The following is a 22,552-nucleotide window of genomic DNA, read 5'->3' on the forward strand; positions in this document are numbered from 1 at the left end:
TAATACACACGCACATACATACTTAACTAAATAATTCTCGTAAGTGTATTTGTGTGCAATGCAAAACGCATTCATTGTTGTTGCTGTTCTTGTGATATTTGCGTTGTTTGATTTTCTACTCTACTACACTGAAACACAACAAAAACAAAACAATTTTCTTTACACGTCTTCAGTGCATTTTGAAACCTATGAGAGACAACAACAGTATCGTCTAGCTACGAGGGAAAAAATGTTTAGTTAAATATAGTAAAAGCTAAACAAATTCTTTTATATATTATATTTTAATTTAAAACAAAAGCCTTTCTTCTGTGTGTACATTAATTAACTCGAAAAGAAGTGGAAAAAAAAAAATAAATTAAAAAAAAAATAATAATAATTTTAACAATTTTAGCCAAAATCTTCGTTTAAACTATATGATTTAATTTTTGCGAGCAGTAAAAATTTCAACAAAAATGTGACACATCTTTTAAATAAAACTTAAAATAGCGCATTTTTTCAAAAAAAAAAAAAAAAATAAATAAATAAATTAATTAAAAAAAAAAATATATATATATATATCTATATATATATATATATATTATATATGTATATGTATATGTATATGTGCACATATAGTTTGTAAACTAAAAGAAAACTCGAGAATTTTCAAAACGTGATTTAAGCCAATTAACTACCAAAGAATTGTATAACAAGAAAACTGTGAAAATAAAACCTAATGGCAACAACAAATTTAATGCAAACAAATGCCCACACAAATGTTGTTGCTGACAAGAACCGTACTACGAAAGCAATAGCAACAGCAACAGCAACAGCAGCGGTTGCGGCAACATTGACCAGTAAACCCATTAAGATACCAGAGCGTTTCTCTACGCAATTATCTACCGGTTCGGCAGATAGCGGTTGCGGCGTTAATACTTCGGTGGCCACAAATGCTTCGTCTTCCACTTCGTTGGCTTATCAGCAAAAGAACCTACTTTTGTTACCTTCCTTTAAATCACGCAGTACCTCACTGAGCTTGCAAGGTGTTGCGGCTCATCCCAAATCACAATTACAAAAATTGAAACAGCCTGCCTATCGTCAGCTTTTGTCTCAAGACAGCGGAATAGACGGCGAGACAGATTCAACAAATGGTTCTCAACAACAATTAAAATTGAATAATTGCTCTTCGTCAAGCAGCGAATCATTGGTAAATAATTCATCAGGTGAATTATCTGCAGAAACTGATGTTTCTTCGGGTTACGCTGGCAGTATACATAGTTTTGGTCTTAGACGGCCTCGATATAAGCCTTGTAGCAGTGCTGGTACCTTGGGTTTGGGCTTGGAAGATCGCATAGATGAAGTCGAAGATTTACATCTGAATGAGAACGATGAAGACCTCGAGGATGGAGATGATGAATGCGACGATGGCGATAGCACTAGCCTTGCCTTGGAAGAAGATGAGGACGAAGACGACGCCAACGATAGCGGCCTACAAATGACTGTGGATCGTTCAATCAAATCGCCGGATAATGATAATGGAAGACAGTCACAATACTCAAATGCTTTAGCGTTCAAAGATAAAGCTAAAGTCAAAACTCCCCAAACGCCTACTCTGACATCATCCTTTTCATCTAAACAACAACAAGTTTTAGCCACTGACGGCCACTATCGCTTTCCTCTGCTTAATATCAGTGAGGAGCACTTCATAAATCCTAAATTGATTAATAAAAAGGACGGCCTGCAGGACACCATGTACTATCTAGACGAATTTGGTAGTCCTAAGCTGCGTGAAAAATACGCCCGAAAACAAAAGCAGAAAGAACTGAAATTACAACAACAACAGTTAAGAACGAAGAATTATCAAAAAAGAGATCAGATAACGACAACTACAACTACAACTACAACAACAACAACAACAACAACAACAACAACAGGAACTACAGGAAAACGCAACATAACTCTTACAACAGAAGACGATCCATCGTTCGCTGATGTTACCAATATCTATCATTCAACCAATAAGTCCAAATATTTTGTTGCAACTCACTGTGATACAAATAATAAAAAATTTAGTCATGTAAGAAAAAATAAAGCTAATAATCGCGACAATGATGATGGTGATGATAATGATAATAGCAGCCATAGCCGCCAGGCCACCGCCAATAATGATGTTAATAATTGTAAGAAAAATGTTGAGGTTGTTGTGTTTGGTGGCGCAGACGAAGTGAAAGCGATCGGAAAACATCAATCAACGGAGTCTCAAAATAGTTTAACAAAATCTTCCACGACCACATGTGTTAGTTGGACAAAAGTTGTGCATAAGTTTAAAAATATTTTAGGTAAAAATAAAGGAATTCATTTTTTCTATACATAATTTTTGGCTTAAAGATAATTTTACATTAAGTATTTTAACAAAACAAAAAAAACATTTGAATTTTTCTCTCAACGCTAATCTATTATTTCTCTTTATTTTTATTTTTTACTTTTAGGTAAGTGTGACTTAATTTGAATTGAATATGAAAGAAACATATATTAAGACTTTCATAACAGAGAACAGGTAAGAGCATCTGTTTCGTTATAAAAATTAATTTTTATACTCATCACCGAACGATGAAAAGATGAGTATGAGGAGGGGCACATGCCCAGAACGAAACATCAAAGCCAGCCACATCCACAAAGTATACATATATTCTTGATGAGCATCAATTTTTAAATCATTATAAGCATGTCTGTCTATCCCCCGTCTCTTGCAATATTATAGAGTTTCAAAATTTAACTTTTTTTTTTCCCGATACCATTATAAAGCGTAGAAACGAGCTTCGCAAACCAAGATAAAGTACACAAATTTCGAATGCACCTAAGCGTCTCTCTATTCATTTGTGCGCTTGCTCAACTGCCTACTAGCTACGGTAAAGATTCTCCCTTTAGTGAGAATAAAGACGACATCGCTTACAAATTTTTAAAAGTACTTTTCAAAGGACACGCCTACAATTTCCACACGCCTATGGGAAAAAAAAATTTTATTTTGAAAATAGAATAAATCAATCTCGCCCACTCTATATTGTTCGTAGAGGATGAAAATTTAATTCGTTTAATTCTTTATTTATTTTATTTTGCCAATTTTTAGGATAATGGTGATGGGTATAAAAGATTCGGTCACGATCGAATATAAGTAATCTTAGATGTTCAAAATGAAAACATCAAAACATGAAGAAAGCAATATACTCAGCTTGGAACGAATTTTTTTTTTTTTGTTTTTTTTTTTATGATTATCATCAACGCAGCGAAAAAAATTTATTTGGAATTATTTGAAATTATTAGGCTCTCGCAGATTTTTAGCAAACGTAAATATGGTACTAACAACACATACAACGGTCAATAAATCCTGGGATAAGGTACAAAAATATCTTTTTGCAAAATTCAATTCAAAATTCATCATCAATCAGATCACCACCGGCATCGGCAATGCTTCTCTAGCATATTTAGGTGTGTTTGGTGTAGAAAGTTTTTGCCAAGACACAAACACAAAATACGTTTCAGTTTTCACACGATCTCATCCTGTGATACAAAGCATTCCTCTCTTGGAGTAGGGAAGATATCAAATCTCGACAAAACGAAGTCGCGGGTGACAATTCAAATTTCGCCATTGCCGCGATCGACTTATATAGCGAGCGAGCACTTTGCTCATATCCTTAAGGTGTCATCTTGTCATTTCTTGTAAATGCACAAAAGCAATTGGAAGCTTTCCGCTCGATCCAATTCTTTCGAGCGCTTCCTTTTCTCGTCGTGCAGTTGTGTGGTGTTGCGTCTAAGAACTCGGAAAAGTTACAAATTGAACTTGACTTTCCGATACTTTTGTTTTTTTTTATATGATTTATCATTCTTTTGACCTTGACATGAGCGAAACGAGAAATTTAAATTTAAATTTATTCTTTGTAAATAAAGTCATCAAAGTAGTACGAGCTATAGTCGTAATTTTAATAGAGAAGTCGACAACGAATACAGCTTATAATCAATCGGCTTCGTTTTGCAAGTTCTTTGTGAAAAGGTTTACTAAACGGTTACAATTGGATTGGCACTTAGAATGTCAAGTGACACGGTCGAAATTAATAAAAAAATTTAATTTTCTCTTCAAGAATTTTAATTATTTTTCATTTCTTTTCATCATAGACTACGATAACTACTTTATTGGCAGATAAAGCTTGCTTTCTAGGGGGGCAAAAAAAAACCTTTTAATTCGTATGGAATCCAAAAAATATGTTTGTGTGTTGTGTGTGCCCAAGTTAATTTTTAATTTAAAGACTCTCTTGAAAATATTCCACATTTCATTCAACTTGGTGGAGCGCCACAGCGGACAAGGCGACGGAAATATTTCGATTCACTCCATTTTGCAAAAGGATACCTTAGTGTAGTGTTGTAGTCAACCATGACGCGTATTTCCCGCATGCATATGCGAAATGACAATTGTAGTAGTGTACAATCGATACTTTAGCGATGAATCAAAAGATTGCTTATATTATTGTATATTATGCATACAATAGTTTACTTAATCTTTTTTCCATGAAATAGGATTTTCCGTTAGGTTTGAACAACAACGACATATTTATGTATTCAATAAACAGATAATTGTCTATTATTGTGACGGATGTCTCAGATCATCTTTTGAAACATGTTCGCTGTACTGCAAGTCTACTATATATTACATTTGATTCTCGCTCTTATCTATAACGCGGTATTAGCGGGTTTCAAATAGTAAAAGAATGCTTTGTTGTTTTTATATCGATCACCGAAGGTTAGCAGAGACCCCATGTGATATATGCACATTTTTGATCATGAAACTTACCCGTCCGTCCGTCCGTCCGTTTGCTATCGATTTTAAATTTAATTTAGTGCGGTCATGAAAATGACCCATAGCGGGTCAAGAGAAGGACACGTCTACAGTGCAACATAAACTGAGGACATCCTTTAAGAGAAACGTGTTGGGATTTAAAAGATTCGTTTACAGCCAAATGTAATTTTGTTATTTACTTAATAATTTAATTGTAGCCATTTGTCTTGTTATTGTTGTCTATATTTAATAATAACAATAATTATTATATATGTATATAATGTATTGTATATAACGTGTATGATATTGGAACTTTGCATTTACCGAATCGGAAGCCCAAAGTCCATTATTTAATTCAACTCATCATTCATTTGTTGTATCAGATAACACATAATACAACTGTACAAAGACACGGATCAGGATGTGTAGGCGAGTATGAGAGCTTATACGAACTTTTTGGCAATAAATACTAAGGAATTGTCGATTGTCGAAAGACAACTTCACTTCTCATTTTTAGGTTAAGACAGATGCATTGAAAATGATCAAAATGGTTATAGTCCGTGATAAGAAGAGAAACTTTTCTAAAAAATATGAACCATAGATAACCACGAGTTTATTAGAAAGTTAATCGATAAAATCGGCCTTCAATTGATCTGATTTTGTGCTGGCTTAAAAAGATGTGGGTATCGTATGATCCAAGGTTCCAAATCTTTTAGCAACGATTGCTATTGGTCGACGAAGAAGAAAACGAATTTAGATCAAAATTTAACCTCTAAACGATAGCAATATCATCATATAAATGAGACGGACTAATGCGAATTATAGCAAAAATAGAAGGAAATCTTCACGACCCGTTTCTGTTGATCTGTTGTCGTACAGATGCTAATTGACAACTCAAACTCACACTTGCATTTGCGATTGCTCTAATAAAAGCATTCAAGTGGAATTTTCAATAGATAGATAGATAAACACTCCTGCACACATAGATAACACCACCGTGAGAATAAATTTAAAAATTTTGGACATATATATAAAAAAAAGGAAAAAAAAAAAGCATAAAGCTAAAGCTTCTTACCTGCAAGAAATTGGGCTAAATAAGGTAATAGTAGTTAAAAACTAATGATGATATCTTCGTCACCCACTCAATATATTAGGCTTTATCCGAAATTACCCACTACAGCTTGGCATCTGTAATCCATGCTTCCGAGAAATTTCTGACACATGGGATTTAGAAGCCCATGCTCAGTACAAAATCATAAATAGTGGACGGCTCCATTGCATTTCTCGATGTAGTAGAACCTACATATTCTGCCCTCAATAATCGAGACTAGCAAAAACCAATCCAAATCAGAATATTACCCCTACGGTGTTTACTGAATACAGTTTACATTATGCGTTCGTTTCCTTGGACGGGATCAAAATATACGGCAATCTGATGCGACTTTAATGATCTTTATACTCCTGTTCCATAAGATGTTATTATAATGGCGTCCGTTACTAGCGATTAGGGCTCCAACAAGCGAGAACGAACGTTCAAGAGTGCAAAGAAGCACTTATCCCATTATAAAATTTAACAAAGAGATTAATTCGTCGAAAGGACAACGAAAGCGTGCGCCTTGTACTTAAGTCGAGAAAGTGAAAAAAAACAAAACAGAAAGTTAGTGAATGAAAAATTGTAGTAGGGTACGTTCCGTCCCTTCGTCCATTACAATTCATTTATTTCTTTATAGAATACAAAGAGTGATCTTCTTTAAGTAAAAGCACAATCTTCATGAGAGGGCAGCATAGCACCGATAAGGTAAATGCTTGTACTGTTTACGTTTCCCATGCGCCTGGACCTTCTAAATCCTCTTTGAAATTAATCGCTTTTTTCTGCGATGTTTCTTCATATATATTTTAACTATCGTGGGCATCGCCATAGATGAATCTTGCCTGCGTCGAACGACGACGTTTGGACGTTTGGAAGTAATAGCCCACGTGCTTTCAAAATATTACACCGCTGTACTTTAGAGGATTACAGCGTTTTATCAACGAAAAGGCAGGGCTAACCGAATTCGAAATCCTATCACAATTAACAACAATTAAGAAAATCATATGCGACTGGGACTGGACTCATATTTCATATTTTCCATTTTTGGAATAAACTATCTATATAACGTATATTGATTGATGCTCTTCCCACTGTAACCTACGAATAATAAGTGAAAAAATTAATAACTAAACTAACTACATTTTTGCATTTTACAACAACGAGTGGGCGTGTTCAATTTTTTTTTTTTTTTTTTAACTAAATACAATGTATGTTCGTGAACAGAGAATGTAGAGAGTAATTTTAGTCTTGTTTACCTTGTTTATCAGTAATAAGAAAAAAAAGTTAAAAAAGCGAAAAAATGCAAAATTTGATTATTTATAAGGTTTAGATGGGCGCGGCCGATTTTTTCCATTTCTGATTAGCATGAATGCATCGGAGTTATCGGCATTGAGCAACGATCCGTACAATTTTTATTTAGTGAAATAGAATGGATGCCTTTTGTTCAACACTTTATTATGAGCGTGCTTTTCGATCGATTGAGCCCATTTTCAAAATACCAAGCTCTTTGCAAAATGTAGAAATGTTTCTGCCAACTTTCAAATCGATATCTTACTCAGCAAAAACATATTCGCATATATTCTTACAGATGGACAGACACGGTTGGATCTATTCAAAATTTTACGTCCATCAAGAATATATGTCCTTCTTCCTAGGATCTCTCCGAAGTTTCCTTTTGGATACTTTGGACTGCAAACGTTTGGACAAAATGAATATACCGTCGTGCTTCGATAATAATATTGTTAGGAAAATGCCGTATTTAAATTTAAGAAAATTCTAAGGAGGGGGGGTACACAATCGTAGCGCATTACCTGCTGCGTCATGCAGGGGCTGCTGACTGACGGAAAGATTAACAGCAAATGGCAGAAATTTACCGGAAAAATGGATCCACGTACATATGTCGCGTGGAATTTAGATAATAGTAATTTGCTTGTAAAAGAATATATAAGCAGAATATTTGCGCAAGACAAGTAAAATTAAAAAGTGAGTTGTAAGAGAGTCGAGTCAAGAGAGTTGAATTCCTATATTCGAGCGGATAAGGCCAGGATGAGCATTAAAGCGCTGTAAATATAAGTTCCTCTAAATAATTTGTAAATAGATAAAAATCACAATTCAGCGATACTAACTTGAAAAAGGAATTGAATATGAGTGCTGACATGACATGAAATCACGAGAGGCAGGCGTATTTAGATTACAATATATTTCTAATAATAATCTCTGCACATCGTCTTTTTAAATCACAAAACAAATTCTTAAAAGTGTCTTCAGTTAATTCTTGAACGACTCAAAGTTTACAATCGATTTTTGAAATTTTTCTCTTTGTCCGAAATTTGCCTTTAAAACGTGAATTGATCGATTCAAATTCAATTTGAAATTCAAAAGTTATATAGGGCTGTGTGTGCATGCACATAATCTTAATTTCAATGCATCCCGAAAGTATGCTACAATATATAAATTTTTTATCGCTACTCAATTTTGTTCAACAGAACAATCATTTCATTTAATTTGTTCTCGAGAGCATTGTCTCTCAACTTGTGCGCCTCAGAGTAATAATCGAAGCGATATAAAGAATCGTAAATAATTTGAGAAAAATAAAGTGAAAGAGTTTCGCGATCAATCTAAAGAAGTTTTGCAAGCAAAAAAAAAAAAAAAAATTCTTGAGATAAAAGATTTTTGAGATAAGTTACGGAAAGTGAGTTTTGGACTAAATATTTTTGGAATTAGGTTTAAATTTTTTTTTTTTTTTTTGAAAAAAAAAAAAACATTATCATATAAAATGAAAAAAATAAAAAATTACGTTCGAGCGTAATTGTTTTGTTGTGTTGAACTATTTTTACTTTAAATATTTACACTAAATGTGATATTGATTTTTTAGCCAAATATTTTTAATGTTATTGTTAGTCTTCTTTTTCCTATATTTTATTTTGTATTATCTATAAATAGAAGTATTTTGTTGTTGTTACTTTGGCGATTTAAATTTAATCATTTAATTAAGCAAAATACAAAAAAATTCTCGTGACATATCAATCACACCGTTGCGATAATGATGGAACGGATAACGATAATGATCACAATGGTAGTGAATTTTTTTTTTTTTTTTATTTTTTTTATTTTTTTTTATCCACAATCAACAACAGCGGAATCGATTTTAGCTACACTTTCACATCTATCCCTATCTCATTCTGTTGATAGGCAAAATGACTCGTGTAATGGAATTTCAAAGTAGTGGAACTAACTATTAGAACTATCTTCACTTTTGTATTATTTTATCTGTTCTTTGTCCTTTGTGCGAATATTTCTTCCATTATATTGTTGTGTTAACACAATATGTCGGTTATTTAGTATGCGTAATGTATTCTTTTGGGCGATATGTTAGATAACAGCAGTGGCATGCATACACATCGCAGTGTTATTACGCTTGAATATAATATTTCATATATATATGTATACATATATATATATATATATATACCTAACTACGCTTACATAACATATTATATATGCATACATTTCGAATGAAAATATTATTTAATTTTCAATGTATGTGTATTCGCGTGTGAAATACTAGCAAGTGATGAGTACCATAAAATTCATACTAATCGCACTATAATAAAATATTTATCTAATGTTTTCACATTCTCTGTTCAGCTACGCTTTTTTAAAGTTAAAAGCATGCTTATATGATTAACATCTTCATGTGAAATGGCAAGAAAAAAATAAATAAATAAACATTTAAGTAAAAATAAGCAAAAATGAAAAAATAAATTAGAGATATTGCATTTTTTCAGCGATAATTTTTACCGCTTTTCCATATTATTTATCTTCCTTAGCGATTACTGACTGCTGGGTCTTTGCGTTGTAATCAATTTCTACCGAATCTATTATTAATTACTCATCCTTTTGTGCTATTTGCTTCAGCCCTCGACACGCGGTATTGCTTTCAATCTTTTAGCTTGTGTACTTTGTTTTTGCTTGATTGGCAACGAAGAGAGAAGGATCTTTTATCTTTATGTAGGGGATTTTGGTTGAGAGCAGTAGATTGATTGATTTTGCAACAACTTGTTATTAATCGATTTGTATATTATTCGCAAAAAAAAATCCGGCATTGTTTTGAAGAAAAAAAAAAAAAAAAAAAAAAAAAAAAATTCAGAAAATAGAATATGTAATTGTGTATGTTATGCAATTTTTTATATAATATACCTACAAGGGAATGATAAAATATCGTGGGGCATTTTCCACAATAAAATACAAATCTTTTTAACATTAAACCGGCCTATTAAGGTATATAGGAAGGTTGACAGCCAGAGAAAAACCTTGAGATACATACTTCTCAACTCGAATCGAAAGTAATTGCGTTATAAGAATGACTGACGTAAATCTAGCTATTTTTTCACTATAATTTATTTACAATATCAATACGATAAAGTCAAGAACGACTCTTGCGCAGATCAGTCAACAAATTCGTTACGTGCGTATGTTGATGGTAAGAGAAATTTAATCACAATCGATAGCGCGCAAACGCACTGTATATTTTGGGCGCTATGCCCTGCTTGTACAGTAGTTGAAAAGTGTAGATGAAATTCTTCATTATGTCATCTTATGATCTCGCTATGGAACTCCAATTTCGAGTGATTTGCACGCAACTATATGTTTGCACTCGAAAAACGAACTTACATCTGCGAGTTACTGCTGTAGCTCTATACGGATATGGAATATAGCTATATTTAGATAGACACCTGACCGATATTTATTAAACAAAATTGCATATAATTGCTTATATTTTACAAAGATTTTTTTTATCTTTTTTTTTTTTAATTTTTTTAAATAAAAGAAAAGTGTATTTGAGTTTTAGTGTAAAATGTTGCAAAATAGTCCGTCTTTCTTCGTCTTCGCCTAAAATATTATAATATCTAATGCATAATGCAAATCAAATTTATCCAAATTTACATCTCTTGCTTGTAAATTAAGAATAAACACCACGTGCGTTTCCATTGCATACTTTTTTATATCAAGCAGGCAGTTCAGCTTCCCATCTTCTCATTCACGTACTTACGGTATGTGCACATAGTAGTTTCATGCTAAACTGATGCCAAGCAACATTGCTCTTTGCCTAGACGTTGTTATTCGGCTACCACCATGCAGTTAAGGTATCAAGTTTCAATTATCTTCCATCTCACTTGTAAGATTTTCGCCCCCATATTATTCATTACCCGTAAAGCTTACATTTTTCTTCCAAAATTTCTTTTCCTATGTTCTAGGTTTGACTCGTGATTGCAATCTGTCGTCTTTGTAATTGCCTGTAATCTTTGCCTTTGTTAAATGCCAGAATACGCGATAATCTTTAGCATATATATTGTAAATGTCATAACTTGCTTAGCACGTCGTCCCTGTTGCGTTTAGGTTATCTTCAAATTAAGACTTGGAAAATGGTCATAATACTTATGCAACAAAATGGACACCGACAACTTTAATCTCAGTGCAATATATAGGATTTTACAACGTGAATTGTTTACACGATTCCGATAAACCTTTGACTGTCGTATTTTAGATTGACGTCGTATATCAAGAATCGTTATTTTTTAATAAAAAAAAAAAAAAAACATGGTCTGAAAGAGAAAGAGTTAGGAAGAAAGATAAGGATGTGGCCGCAGCCAATTGGAGCACTCACTGTAGCTACGACCAAAATAAACTCTTCTTAAATTTTTTTGACTATCATGTATAGGTGTTACAAGCATCTCCAAGCCAACTCTCTATTTCAATTCGTGAATTTCTTCGCAGATGTGCCGTTCTCAGTACACGCTAAAATCGTTTTTGTAAGCTAAGATATTGGAGACTAAAAATTGAATTGTTGTTCTCACTCTTCTATTGCGACGGGGTCTGAGACATGTATCGATAAGAGGGTCGTGTAAATATGAATCTAGCGCTATTAAGCCTTAGGGGTCTTCATAGCCCCCAATTATGAGTAGGACTTGAACCCAATGAAATCTATGACTTGATATAAAATGTTTATTTCATTTCTAATAATATTTTTATCAATTTTCATCATTTTCAAATTTGCAATGGAACGTGTGTTATGGCAATGTACCGAGAACTACAAGCTACACAGCACACATCAATCGATTTGATTGAATGTGATGATTATGATTTTATGAAAAGGAAATTTTGAAGGTGAAAAAGTAAATATATATATATATATATAATAATGCAAGTTTACGCAAAATTTATTTGATTTCGATCTAAAAAACAAAAGAGAAAATTTAGCAAAAATTTTTATTTATTTATATTTTAAAAACAAATGCAATCACACGAAACTACAGCTAATTTACCTTTGAAATATTTTATACGGTTTATTGCTCTACTGTCGCAGCAGCAACAACAGCGCATTGCCTGTTATCAACAACATTGATCGGTATTATTGGAAGAAACATAGACAAAGATAATACGACTTTTTGATGCCAATTAAAAAAATTGCAAAGATTGCATAGTGCATGGTGCACACCGAAGAGGAGAGGAGATGAGCAATCAAATCAAATCGAACAGATTTTATTTTGCTTATTTTATACCATATATTTGAGAAAAGCATATTAATTTTTTCACCTCGTCTGCGTGGAAGTAAACAAAGAAAATTCCATACACTGCGTATATAAAGTGTAGAGGTGGGGGGAAAAAATTGATTAAAAATGAAATTATTTTCTTTTACGTTAGTTTTTTTTTTTTATATAAATATTATATATATATATATATATATATATATATATATATATATATATATATGTATATATTATATTTACATTTACATTCGTTTATTGTGCGGAAGTGTGTTGCTCTATTTCAGCTGCCTTAACATGAAAGCATTCTGGAAAAATCGAATCTCATTGCATAGTGAACGCACATCTGGTATTCTTCTTGATGATTACATACACACGAACTGTAAGAAACATAATTTATAGATTTCTCTCGAGCGGATATTGTAGTTGTCGTAAGTCCATACAAATTTTGAATTGACGGACGCAGTCATATGAACATATCAAGCCCATTGAGAATCTTATTATATCGTATCGGGCTAAAAGATATCTCAAATTGATTCATGTGTTCATATACGTATGCACGCGTTCATTCATTTATGCATTTATCCCAACTAATCGGATACTTAGTCGTCAGGCTGTCCTTCATATTTCGGTCTCTCTATATACCTGTATATTGGTAGAGGTGTGATGCATATCGAAGATTCGGTACAAATCTCAAATAAATACCTTTTTTATGTTTGGTTTTTTACAAAATAAAAACAAAAACAATGTCAATTAAGAAGAAGAAGATAGCATTTTTAGATTGGGTCTCTGGCATCAAAATTTGGCAATAATGAACTAGTTTTCCAACAGACGCTAAAGCAATTGAAACTCTTTTTAAAAAATCTCAAAAAAAAAAAAAAAAAAATTTTAAATAAAAAGAACGAAAATAAATATAAAATTTGTAAAAATAAATTTGAACAAATTAAAGCTTAAATAAATAAAGAGTTGAAGTAATTAATTTTAAGAAATTTTGCAAAAAAAACGTTAAAAAGAAGAGAAATTTAAAGTCGGGGAAACTTTTTAATTGTGCCGTAAAAGTTGATAGATAGCATTACGTGATATATATATTGTTGCCTTGCCACGTTTCTTATTTATCTTGTCTTCTCTTTTCGTTTTTATTTTTATTTTTATTTTCATTTTCTATTTTCTATTTTTTTTTTTTTCGTTCTAAATAAAGTAAAAAAAAAAAACTTTTGGAAATTTAAAACTGAGTAACTGAGCTCCAAAAATCGTCAAAGTGAATCACGGAACGGAGAAGCGCCCGCGTAAAATTATCAAAATTATACGCAAGAAAAAGAAAAATGACTGCGGCGAGTCTACTTCCAATGATACCGAACGTAAAAATTCTCTCAGTTCTTCCTTCAATAATGATAAGACCCTCGCAAATGACAGTGGCCCAGTTTTCAATAGAACGACCTCCGTAAATAATGTCAAACGTATAGTTACGAAAAAAATTATACGTCGTTGTAGTTCAATTAAAAAAATACCCGGTAAATCATCATTATTCTCATCGTCGTCATCATCATCATCGTCGACGTCTTCGTCGTCGTCAACGTCAACGTCAAATAATACGACAACTAGTAGTTCGTCTTCGTCTCCGGCGACACAGTCATATGCTTCAAATACCAAAGCATCAACTAAATCAAAACAGAAAAGAATTCTGAAACCTGTAATGCGTGCAAATTCAAAAAGTTATAAAGATCCAAGTAATACGAATAAGAAGAAGCTGGAGCAGCGAAACAAATTCAAAGAGAAAGAGGGAGGGAGAGAAAATATCAAAAAAAAAAAAAAAAAAAAAAAAGCTTCATCAATTTTATATTAAAGAAAGAGTGTGTTCTATCGAAATATTTTCAATTCTTTACTCGAAATTGATGAAAGGACAGTAAAGTAGAAGTGATAGAAGTGATGGAAGTGATTAAAGTGATTTAGTCTCCGGAATCAATTTTTTCATATTCTTTTTCCAATCAACTTTTGTAAGAGAAGAGAAGTTGCTTCAAAGCATTCCTTTCTTAAATCCGGAACTTGAGGGTGTTTGCCACTAATAGGTTAAAGAATAAATTTAGTTCAATTCGCGAATTGAACTTAAATATGAATAATAAAAATTGCAAAAAGCGAGGTTAATAAAGGTTAATAAACATTTGTAAGGATTTTCTTGTCGGAGCACATTTATTAAAACGCCGCCGTTACGTTTGTCCATTTGTCCATGCATTTCTACGAAATTATATCAAAAAAATGGCCTAAGATATTTGTCAACTCCGTTGGCTCGTAACTTTGCGAAGAAGAAGAAGAAGAAGAGACTTGAAGAACTTCATAAATGATACGACAATTAACGAAGTTATATTAAGTGGTGGCCGTCTCTAGTAATAGAGATATGTTCGTACCGCTTGGCACGAATGGCATAAAGTTTAGTGAACGCATGCATCTGCCGCAAGATCAGAGAGCAAAAATTAAATGTTCACAACATTTTCAGATTGATATGGGTGTGTAGGTGTGTAGGTGTGTAAGTGTGTTTAATATGTAAACAATCAATAATGACCTTTAGCCATTTAGACTATGAAGTAATAGTTTTTCAGCGACTCGTTGTTATTATTATTTTTATTAAGACACATTCCTAGAGCTAATAGTGCCTTTGTTTGCTTTTAAATTGCGGTAAAAAAAAAATAAATAAAAATAATTAAATAAATAAATAAATAAAAAAACCCATGTCTGTCGCTATGGCACCATTGTAAAATAAAAGATAAGCTCTGGTACAAATCTACCCAACGTCGTCAGTATATCATTACGCGGCTGCCTTTCTTTTTTATATGAACGCAATGTAATAGTAAAGATCTTTTTCTTTTTTTTTTTTTTTTTTTGTCGTAATATAATAGATACGAGGTTCATAATAAAAAGATAGCTAGCAGCAAGCTATGTTAAAATTATTACGTTTTAGGCTATAAATTCTTCGTCTCTCATTCTCCCTCTTTGCGCTCTACGAACTTTTCAAAAATTTAACGACGCTTTGCTTCTTCTGCTTCTGCTTTTTCTTTTGTTTTTATTTATTTGAAAAAAAAAAAAAACTAAACACACACACATATTAGCTATGAAACAATTAGTTGGTAAACTAAATGATTTATGGCCCGAACACAGTGTCGCACTCTCCATTCCAAAAGAAATTGATGCAGCTAAAGAGAAAATTGAAGGTGTTGAGGAAACTGAAGGTAAAATCCGTAAAAACATTAACATTAATGAATTGTTCTCTATCTACAACTAATATGAAGTTATGCACTATTCGAGATCATTCATATCAATTGCCTTAATATTCTACGCTAAAGGGAGTTTTTTCATCCTACTTACTTCCTATATAAGTTTCATCATAAAAATTGGAATCCTTATATAGGACTTTAGAAAAGTGCAAAAAAAAAAAAAAAAAAATAATAATAATAATAATAAAGCAAAGCCAGCTCCCTTGTTCGCTACAATTACAACTCATTTATTATCGCTTGTATTATGTCGTTCGAGTTAGAAGCCCCTGCGCCTGCTCAACTACCTACTAGCTGCGGTAAACATTCTCCCTTTAGTGAGAATGAAGAAATCGCCTACAAATTTTCAAAAGTTATTTTCAAAGGATACGCCTACAACTTCCACACTTCCACCTATGGGATAAAAACTTTTATTTTGAAAATAGAATAAAATCAACCTCGCCCACTCCATATTATATTCTTCATAGTGGATGAAAATTTAATTCTTTTTCCTTTTTTTTTTTTGCCAATTTTTAGGATAACGGTGATGGGTATAATATAGATTCGGCTATGACCGAATATAATTTTCTTAGTTGCTACGGTTTTGTAGTTGTTTTCACCGTGAAGTGAATATTCATAATATTCATTATATGATGAATAGGATATTTTATCTTCATGTGTTTCGTTTAAGTCGACTATGTTTTCTTTTTTATGAGGTTTTATTCAATTTTCTGAAGCCTGACGCCACTTTTCGCTTTGCTTGAACAAGGCAAGCATCGAGGAAGTCATTGAAACTTTGATATTCTTAATTATGGGCATACATATATATATATATTTATATAATGGGTTTTACTTTTTATTTAGGCAGAGATGGTGCGAAAATTACCACAGTCGTGGCCACACCCGGTCAGGGTACGGATCGTGTACAAGAAGTTTCCTACACCGATACAAAGGTAATTGGTAACGGCAGCTTCGGTGTGGTCTTTCAGGCCCGACTTTGCGATACTGGTGAATTGGTGGCAATTAAAAAAGTTTTACAAGATAGACGATTTAAGGTAATTAAATAAATTAATTATATGAAGAATATATATATATATATATATATATATAATTTTATTGATTATTTGATCTTTTACAGAATCGCGAATTGCAAATAATGCGTAAATTGGAACATTGTAATATTGTAAAACTTTTGTATTTTTTCTATTCGAGCGGTGAAAAGGTAAATAGTTAACAATATGCATAAAAGTTTCGTTTGCAATTATTTAATACTAGGAATCTTCGAATGAAACACCAACTAACCCCACCCAAACCCCAAAATGGTGGTGGGTATACTTAAGATGTTTTCTTATCAATATGGACTTTGCTCTTCCTTCTTTGTTTTTTGTTTTTTTTTCTTCACTTTTTTTATTTTTAATTATATATTTATTAATTAATTTATTTATTGATTATTATTATTATTATTATTATTATTTTTTTTTTTTTTTTTTTTTAATACGAATCACATAACATTATGTATATGCAAGCATGTGTTTTCCCCTTTATAAATTGAATTTTCAAGTTCAAGTATAATGAAATGTCTTAATTTTCTTTACTTTACTTTACTTTACTCTCTTCTCCACTTTTCGTAGATTTGAATTTTTCTCTGATATAAATTAATTTTTCGAAGTAAAATTTATTTTTCGTTTTGTTTTTTTTTTCTGTTTCGTTTCTCCTTTTGTTTTCTAAACGTTATGTGGGTACATAAAAATCCTCTTCACATACAACTTTACCAAAAAATAAAAAAAATAAAAAAATACAAAATGAAAACTAAAACAAAAACAAAAAAAAAAAAACCTATTTTAATACGCCAAAAACCAAAAAACAATTCAATTCAATTTTTAACCGTCCGAAAACTGAAATTGAAATCTATTTGATTTTCCCAACAACTCCCAACAACAAGTTGGCCGAATTTCCAATTGATTTGGGCGCTCTTGCGGGGGTGCTTAAGCCACAGGTACCTTTTCACAACGCTCATCAAACCAATCAAATTCAAATTCTGCAAAATGTTTGACCATTTTTATAAAGCTATTCTCTTTTTTCTTCATTAATTGTGTACATACATACAAACATGCATACGTATCTTTCAATTTTCGTTCGAGAATAAGAAATTATTCGCCAAGAAAACAAAAAAAAAAATAAAAATAAAAATAAGAATAAAAAATAATAGAACGAAATATGCAGTATTCATCTGCTCTCTCACCACTTACATCATAGTACTCACCGCTAAAAAAACAAAAAAAAAACAAAAAAAAAAAAAAGCTGTACATTAAAATACGTTGCCTACCAATTTTCCTACGTTTACAATCACACCTCTTACCTAAATGTATGTATAATGTATTATTTTCAGAATCTTATTTTCTTTTTCATTTCAAAAACTCCAAGTGATCGTGTGTTCTCTTGTTCTTTCATTTTACCCGTGTATGCTAGCAATTCGCGACAGCCTGGCTTGTCCGAGTTGCTTCAATTGAAATTTACATAAATACGACTACTACTTTGCTACCTACTACCTTGCCTTGCCTTGCCCACTTGTAAGAAGTGTGTGCTTGCTCTCTCCTAGTCAAGTCGTTTTTTATTTTATTTATTTATGTATTTAGTTATTTATTTTTTTTTTTTTTTGTTTTTTTTCAAGCGATAAAAACTTACAGCAAAAGCGATTGATTTATAATCGCACTAAATGCAAACCATATAAATATATTCTTGAATACAGACCTCACGTGCTTCGCTATATAATTTTGTTTGAAGAATTTTGAAATTATTTCGGTCATTAGCCGATCCATTACGAGTAGGACATCACTCCAAACATCCCTAACGAAATAGTTGATGATTGGCCAACGTCGGAATCTAATCGTCCAATCGCCAAGCCATGATTCTTCTTCGTTCTTCCTTTTTCCTTTTTTAAGAAATACAAAAATGAAAAATACCTCACGTTATTTTCCTTCGCTACTTTATAGTATGTATGGCAAATAAAGCTCTTAAACGTAAGCTATACACATGACGAAATTGAATGAATGTTTTCTTAAGCCGAGTACGACAACTCACCTATATGATGATACGTATGCGAACGAGACATTTTCGAAATTACTACTATACTAAACGGAACGGAATTATAACGGGATTAAAGTGAAAAACGTCTAGTTAGTTATTAGTGGACATAAATAATTTTCCAATTGATTTTAACTCCAAGGCCAAAGTTTTTCTCTCTAGTTTGGATACGCGTCTACAATATGTATATTTGAAAAAAGAAAGAAAGAAAAAAAAAAAAAAGTCAATTTATCTGAGCGTGAGTCGAATGAATGTCCCATTCCCCTTACTACTTAATTCGCTCATTATAAGGAGCAATTGAGATCGAAGTTGGATAGTTGAAAGTAAGGCTTTTTTCTATCGCCTTTCTATAAAATTTGATGTCATGCCTTAATCGGAGGCTATATCCGTTGAATGTACTTTTAATTTTTTTATCTTTGGTTTTTTATTTTAATTTAATTTAATTTTTTTTATTTTTTTATTTTTTGGAAAAAATTAATTACCCCCCAATACTCTATTTTAGTTGTTAAATTTTTAGTGTAGTGTATATGAGATTCGGACAATTTGTTCAAACATTTAAAATATACAATATACTTGTTCTTCATTATTTTATTATTACTATTTAGTTTGTTTCTCTTTATCATTTTAAACATAAAAGCTTTTTTCTTCTCCTAAGATATATCGTAAGTGATTTTATTTCAATTTGAAAATCAATAATTGAACATTTCTTTGCCAATTTTTCTTTCATATGAAGCGTGATGAAGTATTTTTGAATTTAGTACTCGAATATATACCAGAAACCGTTTATAAAGTGGCTCGTCAGTACGCCAAAACCAAGCAAACAATACCCATTAATTTTATAAGGGTGAGTAGCAGTTTTCTTTTCAATAGCTTCCCTCTCCTCCCCCCTACCCGTTGTCGCGTACTAAAAATCTGAAATTATTTGCAAATTTTTATTCTATTTTTTAGCTTTACATGTATCAACTATTTAGAAGTTTGGCTTATATACACTCATTGGGTATTTGTCATCGTGATATAAAACCGCAAAATCTTTTACTGGACCCAGAGACAGCGGTATTGAAATTGTGCGATTTTGGAAGCGCCAAGCAGTTATTACATGGTGAACCGAATGTCTCATATATATGTTCGCGTTATTATCGTGCACCCGAATTAATATTTGGAGCCATTAATTATACAACAAAAATTGGTAAGACTTTTTGCTCTTCTTCATTCTATCATGTCATCATCACATGCGATGACATGAAATATGAAAGCATTTTTCATTTTTAACATATATATTTTAATATTGTATTGATCTTTTAAAGATGTGTGGAGCGCCGGTTGTGTATTAGCTGAATTACTTTTGGGTCAACCGATATTTCCCGGTGATTCTGGTGTTGATCAATTAGTCGAAGTGATTAAGGTTCTGGGCACACCCACACGAGAGCAAATCCGTGAAATGAATCCCAATTATACGGAATTTAAGTTCCCACAAATTAAAAGTCATCCATGGCAAAAGGTGGGTAGGCCACTTATACACTAGATCGTGTGAACATCTGAAAGCACAATCAATTTACAACTCATTTTCATGTAACACATTTGAAATTTTTTTTTTTTTTTTTTTTTCGTTAATAATTTTAAGTACAAAAATATTTGCAGTCACTTCTTGAACGTTTCCAAATTCCAAACGCCCTAAATCAACAGCAACGTTTAAGAGTAAGCTCAAAATACACGAGTTTTAGAGAAAGCAATTCACGCTTGCTATCTCACCGTCCAGTTCCTTTCATAAACTGTATTCAACTATTTATTGTATTTATTTAATGCTTCTAATGTTGTTTTTCTTTGTTGTCTTCTTTCTTACATGAAAGATTTTCGATTTAAATATGATTTACAGCAAAATTGAAAACGCTTCGGAAATAGTGCCTCTGCATCTTTCTAAATTTTTCAATAATATTTTGTGATTTTAAATCCAATTTTAACGTTCGGCTTTACGGTTGCATCCTTTATCAATGCCGTTAATTGCTTGCGTACACTATTACAATTTATTGAAACAGAAGTCAACAAAGTAATAAAACGCTCTACAGACCTTGGAAAGCGAATTATGTGTACTCGTTCCAAATTTTAATCGCATTTTATCGCATGAATTTTCATAAAACTTTTAGTATTGATTAGACATTTATTATTGGAAATCTTAATTGTGGGCGTGTTTGTAAACGTATCACAGTAAAGTTTCGATCCAATCTCATCCGCATTTTTCAATATTTTGTAAAGGAAAAGAAGAAGGAGAGTAGGAGAAAGATATGATATTCTGTAGCAAGCCTTATAGTGAACTTGAATACTACTTGCGAGAATCATTTGCGCTCGGAAATTGGGACGCTCCTTTAGCTATAGCATTATTATTTAAAAACGGAAATATAAGGAAAAGTATTAGCTTTTTGAATTGTCTGAGAGTAGCTTTACCATTCTCTTTGTATCATTCTTTTTTCTTAAAGCGCCTTTCTTTTCGCTTAATACACCTTTCAATGAAAATTTAGATCAACTAAATACCATCCAATCTTAATTATTTAATTTATCATTTCATATTTTAATAATAAGTACATGTTATGTAATTTGAAAGGTTTTCCGTATACGTACACCACCAGAAGCTATAAATTTGGTATCACAATTATTGGAATACACACCTAGTGCACGTATTACACCATTAAAGGCATGCGCCCATCCATTCTTTGATGAATTACGTCAAGAGGGTAATCATACATTACCCAATGGCCGTGAAATGCCGCCATTATTTAATTTCACAGAGCATGGTAAGTGTTGAAAAAAATTCTACTTCCTGTAAAAGGTGCTGGATATGACCAACACCCCCCCCCCCCCCCCTAATCCACCCTCCAAATACGTATTCTTCTATTCTATATCATTCTTATTTTGATTTTCGTAGAACTGTCAATACAGCCAAGCCTAATACCACAACTGTTGCCAAAACATCTGCAGAGTACAGTACCAAAACGCCCTACTAATAGCGGCCCTGGCGGGGAAGGTGGCGCTGCAGCTGCTGCCAGCTCAAATGAAACGTCAAGAGTTGGTGCCGGCACCATTACTAACAGCAATAATGCTGGTAATGTTGCTAGTACCAATACTGCGCCGATTGCTGTAGCAGCGCCAACAGGTTAGTTCCTTGCAATTAGTTCCATAGCTTGTTTGTTTCGCACTGTTAAGTAATTAACTTGGTTATAGTCGCTACTAAAAAAAAAAGCATGCTTTTACGATAGAGTATTTTGTTAAATATAGATTTTATGCGGATTTGACTTTTAATTTGGAAAAAAAACAAAAAGCCTACGTAAAAAGTTGGAACTCTTCGTTTAATGATTTCCTAAATGAGCCAAAAAAAAAAAAAAAAAAGAAAAAAATGCCATGCCTATGTGGAACTAACTTTTTCACTAGTCTCTATGCGCACCATTGTTGTATTGTTTCGTTTTTTCATTTTTCATTCCTTTCTTAATAAATAAATTTCGTTTTGCTTTCCGTCGTTTCCATATATTGTTACATTTTTCTTATCATCATCTGGCCGATTACGTAGAAGCATTCTCCCCTTCGACATGGATAGCCTTAAATGCGGGATCATGCTATATCATTTTCGATGCATTGTTCGTTCAACATTTCTCCGATCTTCTCTTATTAAGAATGCTTCACACAACGAATACGAAACCATTTAATTTGTTAGATTTCTTTTCGGTGGTCTTTCTTTCAATTTGAAGTCTAAATGAGCTAAAATTTGCGAGCACAAAAAGTTTTATGCAGTTTA

The 22,552-nt window shown here is 32.3% G+C and overlaps 1 protein-coding gene across 2 annotated transcripts in view; it reads left to right on the top strand.

Annotated features, from left to right (window-relative positions):
* The first annotated feature begins 564 nt into the window (after positions 1 to 564).
* LOC119637124 (probable serine/threonine-protein kinase dyrk1) overlaps positions 565 to 22,552 on the top strand; it is a 26,950-nt gene continuing 4,962 nt past the window's right edge. For both annotated transcript variants that reach the window (XM_038032961.1, XM_038032962.1), the window contains exons 1-8: positions 565 to 2,318; positions 16,552 to 16,742; positions 16,826 to 16,909; positions 19,505 to 19,615; positions 19,720 to 19,957; positions 20,076 to 20,269; positions 21,368 to 21,557; positions 21,689 to 21,916. In XM_038032961.1, the coding sequence (XP_037888889.1) occupies positions 716 to 2,318; positions 16,552 to 16,742; positions 16,826 to 16,909; positions 19,505 to 19,615; positions 19,720 to 19,957; positions 20,076 to 20,269; positions 21,368 to 21,557; positions 21,689 to 21,916 (2,839 nt within the window). In that variant the 5' untranslated portion in view covers positions 565 to 715. The remainder of the gene's footprint in view (positions 2,319 to 16,551; positions 16,743 to 16,825; positions 16,910 to 19,504; positions 19,616 to 19,719; positions 19,958 to 20,075; positions 20,270 to 21,367; positions 21,558 to 21,688; positions 21,917 to 22,552) is intronic.

This window comes from Glossina fuscipes, unplaced genomic scaffold, assembly GCF_014805625.2.
Source record: "Glossina fuscipes isolate IAEA_lab_2018 unplaced genomic scaffold, Yale_Gfus_2 43, whole genome shotgun sequence".
NCBI lineage: Eukaryota > Metazoa > Arthropoda > Insecta > Diptera > Glossinidae > Glossina > Glossina fuscipes.